The sequence below is a fragment of the Gastrolobium bilobum genome, unplaced genomic scaffold (assembly GCF_033153095.1).
Source record: "Gastrolobium bilobum isolate Gb01-03AN ecotype WA unplaced genomic scaffold, APGP_CSIRO_Gbil_v1 utg1211, whole genome shotgun sequence".
Taxonomy (NCBI): Eukaryota; Viridiplantae; Streptophyta; class Magnoliopsida; order Fabales; family Fabaceae; genus Gastrolobium; species Gastrolobium bilobum.
Window position 1 is genome coordinate 520388 of NW_026898913.1, and position 16074 is coordinate 536461.

Consider the following 16074-nt stretch of genomic DNA (forward strand, 5'->3'; position numbering starts at 1 on the left):
TATTACAGTCCGATTACAATGCAGATGCCTACACTATTGTGCTTATTGGTCAATTACAACAAAATCCACATTCTTTGCCCGATTGGCATCTTCGCAATGGTTTGCTCCTTCATCGTTCTCGGATCTTTCTCCCTGCTGGATCTTCGTTGATAGCTCACATTCTCCATGACTTCCACACTTCAGTCCAAGGCGGCCATTCTGGTGTGCAGGCAACCTTCCACCGTATCAACAACCACTTTACCTGGAAGGGTTTACGCAAGGATGTTAAAACTTACATTCAAAATTGTGAACTATGCCAAAAATTGAAACCCCCAAACCACCCTCCCCTCGGACTTTTGCAACCCCTTCCCATCCCTGACAAGCTTTGGGCAAACTTAAGTATGGATTTCATCACACACTTACCGACATCAGCTGGTCATACTGCTATTTTGGTTGTGGTCGACAGATTCTCTAAAGCTGCATATTTCATCCCACTGCCAACACATTATTCTGCAACGAAGGTGTCTCAATTTTTCTAGGATTTCGTTGGCAAGCTCCACGGTATGCCCCAGTCCATTGTTTCAGACCGCGATCCCATCTTCCTGAGCGATTTCTGGCGGACTCTGTTTAAGCTGCAAGGTACAAAACTCAACTTTAGTTCCAGCTACCACCCACAAACAGATGGGCAAACTGAAAGAGTGAACACATGTTTGGAAAATTACCTTCGGGCCTTTTCCCATTCCCATCCGTCCACTTGGTCCAAGTTTTTAAGTTTGGGAGACTATCATTAAAACACTTCTTTCCACACAGCAACAGGAATCACACCCTACCACGCTATGTTTGGCTGCAAGCCTCCCAACTTAGTGGCCTATTGCTTGGGTTCTTCCACCAACGAAGCGGTCGACTCTACCTTATCAGATAGGGGTACACTCATGGGGACATTAAAAGAAAAGCTTTTCAGAGCTCAACAAGTCATGAAAGCACAGGCTGATAAAAAACGCAAAGATTGGACCTTTACCTCGGGTGATATAGTTCTGGTCCGATTGCACCCATACAGGCAATTTTCTGTCAGTCGTCGATCCTCTCACTGGCTTTACATTTTTATGGGCCCTTTGAAGTTGATGAGAAGATTGGAACCGTCGCCTACAGTTTGAAACTTCCGATCACAGCGCGCAACCACCCGGTCTTCCATGTGTCCTTACTACGACCGTTTCGAACCAGACAAACCTTCACGGTTCATCCTTTTCCTTCCGCGGAACTGGAAAACCCCCTGATTCATAAACCATGCGCAATCGTTGGGTCCAGACAAATTTGGCGACGCGGTGTGCTCGTCCCTCAGGTTCTGGTGCAGTGAACGGATCTTCCACCGGAAGACTCCACATGGGAAGATCAAGACTTGCTCTTGACAACTGGACATGAAAACATTGCAGGTAAAGAGTTTTTAACAGGGACTTCTTCGCCACTCTCCAACTCGGGTTCAGATACAGGGATGGTTTATGATCGAAGGATTAAGGTAACGGGTACAGAGGCTATTCGTCTTTCCCAGCCAACTGGAGAACAAGAAGAAGTAACTGAGAGGGTGACCCAAAACTCGTTTAAAGCTCCAATGCTTCGGACACTTCCTATGAATCCCATTCAGCTTCCACCTTCAACGGTTGCGATATCATCCCCTATGTCAGCACAATCTGGACCGCACGTAGCTACAAGTGATACACAGTTGTCTCCCACAACTCACCAGTTTTCAACGGCTCAGATTGCATATCCCAGGGCCCCTAATCCACTACCATGAGATTCTCTGCTAAAGTTGGCCAACCCACTCCTTGATAACGTTGCTGTAATCAATTCATCTGACACTTCCCAACCAAACACATCAGTTCATCACATGGTTGCCATCAATGCTACTGCTACACCACCAGTTTTGGACACCAATTCGTTTCCTTTAGACTCCACAAGACTTGCAGACAAGTCTCCTTTTGCAGCGGTGGGTAATGTTACGAGCCCAAGTAGTTCAAGGGCTAATAGAAGGACCACAAGGAAACCAGCCCAATACAAGGACTTCATTATGGGCTGAAGGAGTAGTAGATCTATTATTAATAGTATTAATCCTGTTTCATTGAAATGTCATTTGAATTACTTGTAACAGACTTTGCGTATAAATAGCCTTATGGGCCTAGTAATATGATAAGAAATATTCAGATATTCTCTCCCTTTCTTCCTTCTTCTCTCTCTCTCTAATTCTGCTCCATCTCTCGATAACCTATTTTCCTCTTAAGTGAACTTTGTACCTGCTAGAGATGTTGGTTAGACTTTATTTGTTATAAGCCTAGAAAAACAGTGATTTTAAATTTTATATCAGCATGCAAGGCACGTAAAAGGATAATCTTGCTTTGAAGACTTTGGAATGAAAGGCTAGACTTAGAGGAGAACTAGTGGTAAGTGGGATGCAGAGATCTCTGTTGTTATTTAAGTTCTGGAGTTGTTTATTCACCTCCCTGAGAAAAAACAATAAACACTGTGTTGTAAAATATATACAACACAAAATTAATTTTATCGAAAATTATATGCATTAAATTAAAAAATATATACAATTTAACAAAAAAATTAAATCGAATTAATTAATGTTATATAAAGATTCAAATATATAAATCAATTTAATTCTTATATTTGGGCATACAAACATACCATGATATGAATATTGATTTGCCTTATAAGTGATTTTTTTTTTCAAAAGTTGTAAAGTATTAGTTAATTTGATTTTAAGTTTTCTCGTTTTAGTTGTGTAAATATATAAAATTGGGCTTTATATATGAAAGTTAGTAGGGTATTTTAGAATGAAAATGTAGCCTTATATTTGTTTATTAAGAAATCATTAATGTTGACATCGTAATAAAGCGCATTTACATTCATAACAAATGAAGTCATTAAAATTTAATCTCTTGAATTTCTAATAAATGGTTATAATTCCACACTTTCTCCTCTAAAAATTCATTATTTTAGATCAGTCAAATCTAAATATATAAATACACTTAAATGTGATCAATTTTGAATGTATTTAAATTTTTTTCTAATTATATTAATTAAATATTTGTATTCAATCTTGACATGCTGTAAATATAGATTTTGGTTTGATTTGTAAATAAAAATATTTTATTCCTTACTAGTTTATCCAATGTTATAAAAATCCAACCTGACCCGGAAATCGATGAACCAAGCGTATAATCGGTTCAATTTTTATATTGAAATAATCGTCCATGTAATAAAATCGATGCGACCTGGTCAATTTTTGTAAAAATCGGTGACCCAACCCGGTTCAAAAATAAAATAAAATTAGTTAGTTCTCATTAATTGACGTCTTTTTTTTACTCTCACACAAATGATTTGTTTTCTTTCGAAATATTTGAATGATCTGTTGCTTATTGAGTTACATATAGGTTATGTGTCTACAACACTAATTATTATTTTGGTTATGCAATATGCAACGAATTTTGATTTGATTTATAGTTAGAGATGTCGTCTATTGAATCTGAAGTACCAGTATCACAATTCACAAATATTATATGTTTGATTGATCTTTTGTTGGACAATGATATGTAATTTATTATTTTTCATATTAAAATATTTAGAATTAGTATAATCTTTTTACAGATATTTGAGTATATTTATAATTTTTTTAATATAAATTATAGATTTACATATACTTATAATTTATTATTTTTCATATTAAAATATCTGGAATTAGTATCATCTTTTTACTTATATTTATAATTTTTTTAATATAAATTGTAGATTTACATAGACTTATAAGGGAAAACTTCAAAAAAACCCCTATAAATTTCCTCAAAATCACTTACCTCCCTCCCCGAAATTTTTAATCATTTACCCCTACTTAAAATTTATTTATCACTTACCCTCTAATTTGATTTTCCATCCAAAATTTGGTTAACAGAGTTAAATTTTTTAAAAGGTACCACAATTACCTTTAATAGAAAAAAGAAAAACATAATTTCCTTAAAAATGCAGTTTTAGACAAACTCACGTAAGCAAAACATGAATGTAAATCAACAATTGAATCCTCCCTCTACTCTCAACGACACAGAAAACAAGAAATAACACCTTCTGCATGTTTGCTTGGTAATATCATATGATTAAGGGAAAAGTAAGGCATATATGAAGCACATAACGTAAAACTTTTCAGTTTCTATGCAAGCAAAATAAAGTGTGCCTCTGAATAAATTTATAAAGTCAGATTTGTTAGTCATATAATAGCAGAAAAGCTTATAATAGAAAAGGGAAGATCTAAACCTGCTGAGATGATGCCTCTTTAATCATTTTATTTGAACAACGACACCAACAATTGTGAGTGCGGTGTTTAATAGCAATGAGATTTGCAGGAAACAATTTTAATAATTACTAATTCTAACAAGGCTACCTTAAAGAAAATATTCCGTGAGTTCGTCTAAAATTGCGTTTGTGAGAAAATTATGTTTTTCTTTTTACCATTAAGGGTAATGTTGGTATTTTTTTAAAAATCTAAATCTGTTAACAAAATTTTGGAAGGAAAATCAAATTAGGGGATAAGTGATAAAGAAATTTTAAGTAGGGGGTAAATGATTAAATATTTCGAGGAGGGAGGTAAGTGATTTTGAGGAAACTTGTAGGGAGTTTTTTTTGAAGTTTTTCCTACTTATAATTTATTATTTTTCATATTAAAATGTTTGGAATTAGTATCATCTTTTTACAGATATATGATTTATAATTTTTTTAATATAAATTATAGATTTACATATACTTATCAAGTCATGCGGTTGAACTAGTGATTTACTGATTGAACCTTTAACCCAAAAACCTATAGTACCTTGACCACGTCAATAATCGAATCGAGTTTAATAATATTGATTTTATCTGGCTATCAATCATATTTATAAGATATTTGATTTCAAACATAACACAATTAGGAAAAATAACAAAAAGAAAATCAAAAGGCCATTTCCTTTATTTGAATATTGATCCAAACAAGAAAAAAAAGAGATATGTTTGGCGTTTGGCAATTGCTCGATGCAATTACCAAATGGGTGAGTGAAGTTTACGAGGAGCAAAATGCCCCTCGATTTATTCCTACATCTGAATGCTTTGGTTCTTAAAGAGACACCTCTGAGTGATCTCATAAGCCGAAAACACAGCACCGTTCACTACAAACGCTCTAATGACAGCAGTTCCTATACCCCGCCAAAGCACAACGTACCCTTCTTCCTTAATGCTCTTTCTAAAGCAATCCACAATGCCTTTGTATTTCAACGAAGAAGGTGTCTGAGCCTGCAATCTTGTCTTTATAACGTCAAAAGGGTAGCTAGAAACCCAACTCGCTACCCCAGCCAATCCTCCTGCTATTAACACAGTATTCAAGCTTTCTTGACAACTTTCTCTGCAACCTGGGTGAAGTTTTTCCCTCGCATAGTCATATGTCCAGAAGTAGAATCCATATGCAGGTGCATCTCTGAGCATAGTGATGCCAAGTCCTCGATAAATGCCACGAAGACCCTCCATTTTCCATATGTTCTTAGCGACACTTACAGGGCCTTTCTGTGGTTGTGTCAATTGGGCTGTGTTGGGAAGCTGAAGGCGAATTTTAACCAACTCAATAGGGGAGAGCAATGTGCTTTGGAGAACACCGGCACAAACTCCTCCTAAAGCAACACCCTTGAGTGAAGGAGGGTCATTCGCTGAAATGGACGAGCTAAATGCCCTTGAGAGAACTGAATGAATTTGGAAAACCATAGCGCTCTGTAGCCAGAAAAACAAAACAATAGCTTCAAGTCAATTAATTACATTTGCTATTAAAGATTAAAAAGAATAAACAATGACATAGTTATGCCAAACATTTACATGGGAATAGACCAATCTTATGGGTTATCTATTGTCATTTCTTTTAAATGTTCAATAGCTATGAATGGCCTATGGCTACGGACCGCCAAATGGATCGCACAATCGGGAAGTTAGCCCCTTTTTTCTTCGTTGAAGCCACCACCCGCTGGCCCAATAGATATGTCCGGCAATAAAATATGTAATTTTTTCAAAAATCCCTTGTATTGTTGCTTTAAATTATTTAATTTTTTTTAATCACTTAACTTTTTGTAATTTTTACATCCACACTCTTCTTTAACACTTTTAGAAAATTAATTAAGTATACATATTTTATCCTTCTTATGAGAAAAAAATAAAGTAATAAAATAGAAAATAAAAATAAGACCAAATTTTATGAAAAATTAGAACACTTAACAAAAGACAAAAAAAAAAAATACTAAAAAAATTAAATGTGTCTAAATAAAAAATATATTAAAAAGAAAAAAGAAAAAAATCACATTATGAATCTTCAGTATATTTGCTTTTATTTTTTCCTTGGTCTATTTTTTCTTTTTATTTAGATATGTTTGATCTTTTTTATATCTCTATTTTATTCTCTCTTTTATTTTTAATTTTTTTTTTTTACAAAAATCTTAGTAGATGGGATGACACAAGACTAAAAAATTTGAGAATAAAATCATAATAAAATTGATCAAAAAAGAAAAAAAAGAAAGAAAAAGACCAAACATATCTAAATAAAATAGACCAAAGACAAAAAGAAAAAAGAAAACTAAATATATTGAAAATTCATAATTGCGATTTATTTTTATTCTATTTCCTTTTTATTTTATTTTTTATCTTAATTTTTTCTTCTAATTTTTTTGTCTTCTAATTTTTTTGTCTTCAATATTTTTTTATTTGGATTATTTTCATTTTTTTTTAATTTTAGTCTTTTCTGTCACTGCTGTGATTTTTAATATATTTGTTCTTTTTTTCTATTTTTTGAATAAATCATAGGTGTTCTCCAAGGGAGGCAATTCTGTTCGGGGTAGGTCCAAGATTAAAGCTGTAAATTTCTCCTAAAGATGATACTGGAGAGGATCGAACACATGCTATCACAACCACTTGCTTAGCTCTCATGCGCCAACTGAGCTACCATCATTTGGTTTCTTCTATTTTTTTTTATTTTGACACATTTTTTTTTGTTACCATTTTTTTCTTTTAGTGTTTTATTAAGTGTTCTAAATTTTCATAACATTTGATTTCATTTTTCTTTATTTTATCACTTTATTTTTTCTTCTAAGAAGTGTAAAATAAGTATCTTTAGTTAATTTTTTAACAATGTTAAAGAGGAGTATAGATAGAGAAAATCACATGAGCTTAAGTGATTAAAAAAAAGCAGAGGGCTGTAAGTGATTAAAAAAAGCACAGGGCTGTAAGTGATTAAAAAAAAGCACAGGGCTGTAAGTATTTCAAAACATATCATAGAGTTTTTCTTTTCCAATATGTTATTATTATGGAAAAGATCTTTTTATACCGTTGTAAAAATAATAAATATTACACTCAATTTTAACCGTTAGTTTTGTATATTCGACGGTTATAATTTATTGAAAATTAATATTTAATTAATCAAAATAACTTAATCAATAACAGTCATTTGATGGATGAAAATCAACAATTAAAATTGAGTGTAAGATTTTTCATTCTTACACAATTGTAAATTGATCATGTCCTATTGTTATAGACCTATTTTTTTTTTCAAAAAAGAAATTATTTAGGAATATAGTATACACTCACTGATGGGTGCTTCATTCCTTTTGAAATCCACACTGCATTCGGGTTGGGCGGGACAGTTCATTCGTTGTTTTTTTTATTTGTTTACTAGTTATTGATTTGATAGATTTAATATTTTTGGTTTTGTAATTGTAATTTAGTCTCTATTGCTAGTTGTCTTGTATTAATTTTTATAATATGTTTTTTTTTATCTTTTTATTATTTAAGCAGATTGACCTTTTAGCTGATCATGAAAAAGATGGATTGTTTTTTTTTTTTTCATCCTATTTTAAAAATGTGGAGTAAGCAGGCCGTTAGAGATAGGGCACTAGCCACTAGGGCAGGACGGTTTAAGCATTTGCAAAATCTACTTCAACACATCTTATGGTACATATAGTGAGAAGAAATAGAAGGCTATAACAAATTAAGATTGTTAGGATGAGGATGGTTCGTGAAGTAATTCACTTGCAACACACTAATGATAAGGTTGTGGTACCCACGTTAATTAATGATAAAGGGATAAACCCCATACATGTGACGTATGTTTCACCAAAACTTAAAACAAGATAAAAAAAATAAGGAGATAATGATGATGCATTATTTGGGTACGTAATTATATCAGAATGAGCTCAAATTTAATCGGATTCTTGGAATCATGGATAAGGTTTTTCGCTTCACCATAAATCCTAACATTTTACGGACTTTTGATGAGATTATCTTTTATTGAGTACTTTTCCAATATTAAATAATCTTAAAATAAAAATGAAATATGGAAGTGAAAAAAAAGAAAAAGAAAAAAAGAAACCTGAAAAGTAACAGAGGCCAAAGGTGCACCCATGCCACGGTAGAGAGCAGCTGGTCCTTCCTTGGCTACAACATTTCTAACGATGGTTAAGGCAGAACCATTGTTGGAGCTCTGTTGAAGGATGCGGAGTGTGTCCAATGGGTAACCAGAGATCACACCAGCAGTGCCTCCAAAGCCTCCTGCTACAAACTCTCTATAAAAATCCATTATATATATATATCAACTTGATGATAAGAGTTTCTATCTGACTACTCTGCACGCGTCACTACTGGTGAGTGGATTGCAGAATGCAGAGAAATGTGATGGTGGGCTTGAATTTATTTAGAAACAACTGCAAGGTTACTTGTTGGTTCGGCTGGGTGACATCGCCTCCTTCGTGAACGGAATTTTATGTAGCCAATAATACGTTCCCGTTGGAGGCAAACAACGTTGTTATTTAAGTTTTGGCGTCGTTTAATTCACTTAGCGGAGAAAAATACTAAACACTGTGTTCTAAAATATATAGAAATAAAATCCTTTTTTTCTTCTTTAGAGTGGGATTTGAAAACTAAATGTAAAATATTTAAAATATACATAACTTTATGTCATTTAAAATGATAAATATTTTTTTCCTAAATGTATTAAGATTTAAACAAATATACATTTTGATAAAAATTTAAAATCAAGATAATTCAAAATTTTAAACTATTTAAATATATAATTTATTAACAAATCAATTTAATTCTCAGATTTGTTGTTATAAACAGAGATATAAATGGCCTGGGTTGTGCTAAGTTTTGCTAAATAGATGGAGTTTATGTACAATATTTTAAATCTTACTTGTCTTATATAAGCAAAATTATATGTCTGATTTAACTTATATTAAAAAAAATCAAAAGACCTAGCCTAAGCCTTTTATTTTATTTAAGTCTATAAGCCTTTAATACCTATGAAGAATTAAAAAAATAAATAAAATAATATTATTTTATTAATTAAAATAATTTATACAGTTTTAAAAAAATTCTGTTATCAAAATAAATAAATAAATAATATGATATGGTCTTATCTAGAGGTAGCAAGACGGGAGGCCACCTCCCGCTCGCCAAAAAATAGGTTGGTCCGTCCTGCTCCACCTTTGAAGGTGGGATAGCAAACTTAGCTCGGGAGGGCGGGCCGAGCCTGTTTTGTCACCTCTAATCTTACCTATAGGCTTTTATGTCAGCCTCGTAAAAGTAAGTCCATGGTAGTTAAAATCCCGATTTAAATTTGCGATTTTACGATTTTTTTCAATCAAAACGATTTTATTAAAATTTCAAACGCTTTTACGATTTTTTTTTTACGTTAGGATTTTACGTTTTACGATTTTTTATCTCTTTTCTAATTTTAAGTAAAATCCTAATTTTAACTACCATGAGTAAGTCTATTACCTATTTTTTAAAGAGACTTTTTTTAACATTTGAATCTGTTCTATTTTATAAATATATTAGGTGAGGTATAAAGTAGGCTGAATATAAATTATTTAGCTCATTTACACCCCTAATTATAAGCACACTATAAATATGAAAAATTAATTTGCATTTTGAATGAAATATTTTGTTTCGGAAGCTATAAAGTATTGTTTATTTTATTTCATTTTTTTGTCTTAGTTGCGTAAATATTTAAAAATTTGGCTATTGCTAAAATATGATAAAATAAAAAGTATAAAGTTGTTGAAATAAATTCCTTAATTTTCAAATCAACCATTATATAATTGGGCTTTTTCTCTTACAAATTCAAATATATAAATATATTTGTAAATAATTAATTCAAACAAAAAGTTCAAATAGTTAGGTGAATACATGTATTTTATATTATTTCTTATTATATATTTTTTATGCTATATTTCTTTTGAAATTTGAAGCGTGAATAATATATGTGTTTGTTTTGTTTATTATATTATGTTTAAATTCAAATTTCTTTTTTTTTATTTTTCATTTTTTTTATAAAAACCAGAGTGGATATAATCAAACTCTACATCCTTTGGATTTTGTAAAATTTTGGTATTATATAATGAACTAAATTAATCCAAAAGCTTAAAATTTTAAGAGCGTTTGTTATATGACATGATATTAGAATTTTTGTGGCCAAATGATCCATAATTTGAAAATTTTCATCCACATTTTTCTAATAATCTTCTAATAAATCTTCTTAAATCTTTTAACACAAGTAGATGGATATATATATTATCCACTCTTCAAGTCTAATTGGTTTTAGTGTAATAATGTGTTAGAGATATAAAATAAAAACATAAAATTATTCATCTTCTTTTACCTAATAACTTAAACTAGAGTTGATTCTTTTATAACATTTAAATGTGATAATGTATTTACTTTTTTTCTAACTATATTAAAAAACTATATGGTTTCACTTTTAATATGTTATACATATAGATTTGATCTGTAAATAAATTCAAAACGAAATCTTTATCAAAAATTTCAAATAATGTTGTTTCTTTTTATAAATATTACCTCACATGCCTGCATTATTGTCCTTGCAAAGGCACTGACTATTAAATTTAAACTTGCTTATCCTGACGAAATTATATATTTTAACATTTTTAACGGGGAAAATGTAATTACTATTTAATCTTTTTCAATTTATGAGACACATCAATTAGAAGGTGAGAGATAAGTTCATGGATTTGAGCATAAGGTTGAGTAAACCAACCCTCATCATTGCCTCGCAAAATCGAGAGCCTTGTACATCCTAATTTACCTTTCTTTATTAGACACATCAATTACATAATACTATTTTTAATTCTCACATTGAAATAAATACTATTTTTTTATTCTGAAATTGAACTTTTACCCCCGTTTGAGTGGATAGCCAATCATGAATTCAGTTATTTTCATTGACCTATCTTCTTGTCATCTTACTACTTCAGCCGCGCGCCTGGTCCCTTGGGCCTTGAATACTCAACATTTGCTAATCATTTTATTTGTCATTAGGGTCTAGGGAAACTACTATTTTTTTGGACTCAAGTATTTCAGCCTCCTTCTTGTTCTTATTAATTTGGTTGTTGTATTATTCAGATTTGTTCTCTCTCATCTCAATGTCATTTACCAACTATTTTTTGGACTTATCTACTTCAGCCTCCAGCTTCCCTTGAACACTCAACATTTGCCTGTCCTTTTCTGTTGTCATCTTAGCCACGAAAACTACCATTCTTTTTGGATTTAACTACTTCAGCCTGCACATTCGTATATTTATTTCGTTTTCATATTATTCGGGATTTTGTTCTCCCTTATCTCAAACTCATGCACAAATTTATTTATTTTTCAACAATATATTTTATAGATATAGAACATGAAAATTATAAAAAAAAAAATTGCGTAGAAAGAATTATTAAAATTATCGAGAAAACAATTATTAAAATACTCATGGTTGTGATATAACTTGAGGGATTAGTCTCGCTAGATTTTAGTCAAGTAAAAAAATATTGAAAATAATAATAAAAAATTAAAATAAAAAGTGAAAACAAAATTAACCAAAAGAAAAAGAAAATCTACCTTGGCCCACTACTATATTCGTTACCTCGCCCAATTCATATTTTTCTTTTCTTACAAAAAGGGAAATAAAGATAATAGAAGATTAAAAGGTGAAAATCATCTTTCCTGCATCAAGAATTCACTTGTATTTTGTTCGATGGCCTCGATCTCTGCTAAATGCATAGTTCATGGCATGATAAACACGTGCGTTGATGTTGGTCGAAACAGCAAATGGATTGCATGGGTGTTATTTTCACGATTTGATGGCGATGATGATGCATGGTCGTCGCCTGATTAATAAATATAATTAGGGATTCATGGTTGTTATTTACATTTCTTGATAATAGATCTTCACATTTCACATTGTGAATCAATCATCCACAAACAAATCAACAGTGAGAGATATAAAAGTTAGGAGCTTAGATACCATAGCCTTATATTGGTATCTTTGTATCATGGGTATTTGTATTTTCCATAACTGGTAACAATGTTGTTGACCGTTTGGTGCCATTTAATGGGAAAATTGGTGGTTCATTTTAGCATAGTGTTAGACTGTCATGTTATACATTAAAATACTACTGGTGTTTTTTCGAGCATGTAATATTATTATTAAAAAAATTCATGTTGTATGAAAAAATTCATGTTGTATGAAAAAATTAAATTTCTTAAAATATTCTTTATTGTTCGTATAAAATAATTTTATCTGCAGATAAGATAAATACTATACCCCTTTAAATAATAAGTATGAAAATTAAACTTTTTTAATAGTGTAAAAATTCACAATGAAGTGATGATATAAAATATTTTCACAATTATTAAAACTTTATATCCATTAATATTTTTTTTTATCGTAACTAACAAATATTTCATACATTGTTACAAAATTTCAAGTAAACTATAAAATTATAAATTATTCTTGTTACAAATTTTATTGTAACTAACAATTATAAATAAATTATGAATAATTAATGTAAATAAAATTTGAAAAACTTGACATCAAATCTTAGCCGTTGATTTTCGTCAATTTAATAATTCATAACCATTAGATTAATGAGAATCAACAGTTTAGATTTAATATTAAATGATTATGTTGCCATCAAAAAATATAAAATCATCAAAGTATGTATAATCAATCTAAAAATTAAAAAACATGAAATAAATATTTTTTTAAGCTAATAGTCTACTATGACTAGAGTCGGTAAAACAGGCTCAGCTCGGCGGGTCAACTCGCTCAACCCGCTAAACGGGGCGAGACATGCTGAATTTTTCAACCTAACTCAAAAGCGGGGTGGGGGGCAGACTCATTTTTTGGCGGGTTAATGACGTGCATAGACAGACTGAGGCGGGTCAGTGTAAAATAGGCTCGGGCTGACAGACCAACCCGCCCAACCTACCAAACAGAACGGGACGAGCTGACTCATTTTTTGACGAGTTGATGGCTGAATGAGACGGGCGAGACGGACCGCGCAGTTTGTCACCTCTAACTGCAATTTGCCACCTCTAACTATTACGCAGGCCAGCCAGGAAAAATATGTTGAACATGACTTTCTCTCCCTTTTTTTTTTTTCTTATTTTTTTTAGATTTGTGTGTATTTCCAACAAAAGGAATTTTTTTTTGGTGTTCCAGCTCTCACGTGTCCTTTCATTCAAGAGGTGATATTTGAACATAAAATTATTTTTTATTTTTTCTATCTTCTCCTCACTGATTATATGATTTTGATTGGTCACTAAACGTGTTCCAGACCACTGAAATTCAACAAAATAAGGGGTAGCTCAGAGCTTCTGCACATGGCGTTGCTGAGCCTAAAGGCACCTATATCTTCTGTATATGTGAATTCTTCGTCTTCTTCTTCTTCTTCTTCGTGTTCTTTTCCCAAATCTTGTTCCTTCAGTATCAGACGATGCTCATTTTGCCCTCTCCTTCCGCCACGCACTCTTGGGTTTCGGAGGAACCTCGTTCGCATGGCTCCCGAGGAGAAGAAGATGACTCGTCGTTCACCTCTCGATTTCCCAATCGTAAGCCTGTTCTCTCTCTCTTGATATTTTGGACTGGAAATTTTGTTGACTTGAATTGCTTCGCGGACAAGTAATAATAAAAAGGATTGCGTAGCCTCATTGAATGATTACAGTGTCTGAATTTGATTTCAACTAAGGGTTGATTTGTATACCTAGCAGGTTGAAATAAAACGAAAAAGAAATTGGTCAAGTTTAATTTGAATATGAATATTAGTTTTTCGGCACTAACAAGGACTTACAAGCTCACTACGCTGAACTATAATGGTTATATAATGCAGTCTTATTTAAATGAGAATTATGCTGAATTTTTATGAAAATCTCAAGGCTCTTTATGATTAATATTTTATCTTCTTCTAAGAAGAGAGTTAATCCTCGCCTTTTTGCTTGTCTTCAAGCATTTTCACTTCTCAGCAACCATATGCCCTAACTCAACTGCGGAGAGTTTGTCACCCAATATATTGGCTGAACCTTGTACAAGAGTCTATTTTTTTTTCAAATCTACTTTTATTCGCCTTTGAATCGGACCGGTGGTAAAAATGTTCCTTCATGACCGAAAGGTCATGGGTGAAAACAACATTTTTGCAATTATACAAAGATAAGGCTGCGTACAATGATTACCTTCACCCCACACTCGCTAGTCGAGTTTAATGGGAAGTGATTTTTTTTTTATTCGCCTTGGTGTTAGGGGTTGACTAAGAGGTTAATGATAGAATTAGAACTTGAATGATTAATCACTGTATAAATATCTATGTTTGTAAAGACAGGACTCATGATATGCCAGCTTGTTTTGATGCTTGGTTGAATGATTCATAAGCAGAGTTTGTACTGTAGTCTGTTTAATGCATTTAGTCAGTTCGAAACAGAATGACATTTTGCTCCTTGTGGTACAATGCAAGTTTGTTGACTACCCTAAAATGCATTATAATGATCAATATTATGTTTATACTCTCAGATAAATGTGAAATGTTGTAGTTTGGAAGCTGTGATAGTGAACTTCATTTTTTATTCTTCAGGACCTTACTCAATATCCGTATCTTCTTCTGCATACTTGAAGTCATGGTAAATAAAGAGATACTTCACAGCAAGCACTTCCCTTCCTCCCCCATTGATAATTATTTCCAGTTTGATGGTATAAATAAGGGAACTTGTCTCGGTAGAAGATACTAGATTGTAAGCCAGACTACTCTTTCCAGAATTTTCTTTTCCATAGTTCCATAATCTGGTTAACTTATAATAATTTAACCTTTCATTTCGGTAATTTTATGTTTTGTGATATTACAAACTCTTCCGCTTCTCAATCTATTGCTATTCAATACATGAGCTGATGGTTGGTTGAATACATCTACTAACAGGAATGGGAAAGGCCTAACCCAGCACGACAACCTGATATATTCCCCAAATTTAGTCCAATGAAGACCCCTTTGCCATCTCCATTGCCTGCAGATCCTCCTGAAGAGGATGAAGAAGAGGAAGAAAAGAAAGAGGAAGAAGGAGAGGAATATCCTGAAAAGGAGGAGACAGATAGGTCACAACAGCAATGGTGGAGGAGATGAGTTGTCTTGGTTCCTCCTTCAGTTATCTTGATGTTTTCTTCCAGTCTGCTGCTTGCCAATCTTAATGCATGGTATCATGTAAAGATCACTCTATTCTATCATAAATTTGAAGTGTTGAACTTTCTTTCTCTTTTCTAGGTTCCAATTGGGAAGTTTGCTTTCATTGTACCCTTTAGTCAGTATATTTTCCCATCATACAGCATTATTACATATTTTTTGGCTACGATACTGAAGCATTTTGTTCTACTCGATCTACTTCTTTTTGTACTTAATACATCACATTGATGGTTCTTGATTTTTAGTTATGATGCGGGTTTGGTGTTGATTGTATTGCTTATGATGAAATTGACAAACAGATGGGGCTTTATGGTCAAGTTGATAAGGCGCCGTGGTAAATTCTGTAATAAAGCTGACTATGGGGCGGTCTGGATTTCAGGTGCGGCTGCACTGGAACCTGTGTATTTACCTAACTTGATTTTTTTTTTGGTGCAAGTTTAGTTCATTATGATGATTGACAAAACTTTCGAATGTGATCGCCCTTAAAATGTCAAATACCCTGTTAGTATTAGACAAAGAACGAATGGAACTATCATTGAAGCTT

General features: G+C 32.3%; 2 protein-coding genes across 5 annotated transcripts; one reads left to right on the plus strand and one right to left on the minus strand.

The window, feature by feature from the left end:
* Window positions 1–5094: 5094 nt before the first annotated feature.
* Window positions 5095–8605, minus strand: LOC133285368 (mitochondrial arginine transporter BAC2-like). Its single transcript, XM_061482577.1, has 2 exons — window positions 8399–8605; window positions 5095–5760 (listed from the first exon to the last, which is right to left on the minus strand). Exons 1-2 carry the CDS (start codon window positions 8603–8605, stop codon window positions 5095–5097), a joined length of 873 nt encoding a protein of 290 aa, XP_061338561.1.
* Window positions 8606–13473: 4868 nt separating this feature from the next.
* Window positions 13474–15932, plus strand: LOC133285391 (uncharacterized). 4 transcript variants are annotated; one of them, XM_061482602.1, is made up of 3 exons: window positions 13474–13557; window positions 13647–13920; window positions 15273–15645. In XM_061482602.1, the coding sequence occupies exons 2-3, from the start codon at window positions 13693–13695 to the stop codon at window positions 15471–15473; spliced, it is 429 nt and encodes a 142-aa protein (XP_061338586.1). In that variant the 5' UTR covers window positions 13474–13557; window positions 13647–13692; the 3' UTR covers window positions 15474–15645. The 4 variants fall into 4 exon arrangements, 2 of the variants coding, with proteins under 2 accessions (XP_061338586.1, XP_061338585.1); XR_009748001.1 differs by adding an exon at window positions 15830–15932 and having other exon boundaries at window positions 13505–13920; window positions 15273–15544; XR_009748000.1 differs by adding an exon at window positions 15830–15872 and having other exon boundaries at window positions 13505–13920; window positions 15273–15551.
* Window positions 15933–16074: the final 142 nt, after the last annotated feature.

What these genes read in the sequence shown, in the direction of transcription:
- LOC133285368 (XM_061482577.1), bottom strand. Translation starts at nt 8,605, where the DNA reads ATGGATTTTTATAGAGAGTTTGTAGCAGGAGGCTTTGGAGGCACTGCT. An exon ending in TGGCCTCTGTTACTTTTCAG is followed by an intron (nt 5,761 to 8,398) that starts GTTTCTTTTTTT and finishes TTCTGGCTACAG; the next exon opens with AGCGCTATGGTTTTCCAAAT.
- LOC133285391 (XM_061482602.1), top strand. Translation starts at nt 13,693, where the DNA reads ATGGCGTTGCTGAGCCTAAAGGCACCTATATCTTCTGTATATGTGAAT. An exon ending in CACCTCTCGATTTCCCAATC is followed by an intron (nt 13,921 to 15,272) that starts GTAAGCCTGTTC and finishes ATCTACTAACAG; the next exon opens with GAATGGGAAAGGCCTAACCC.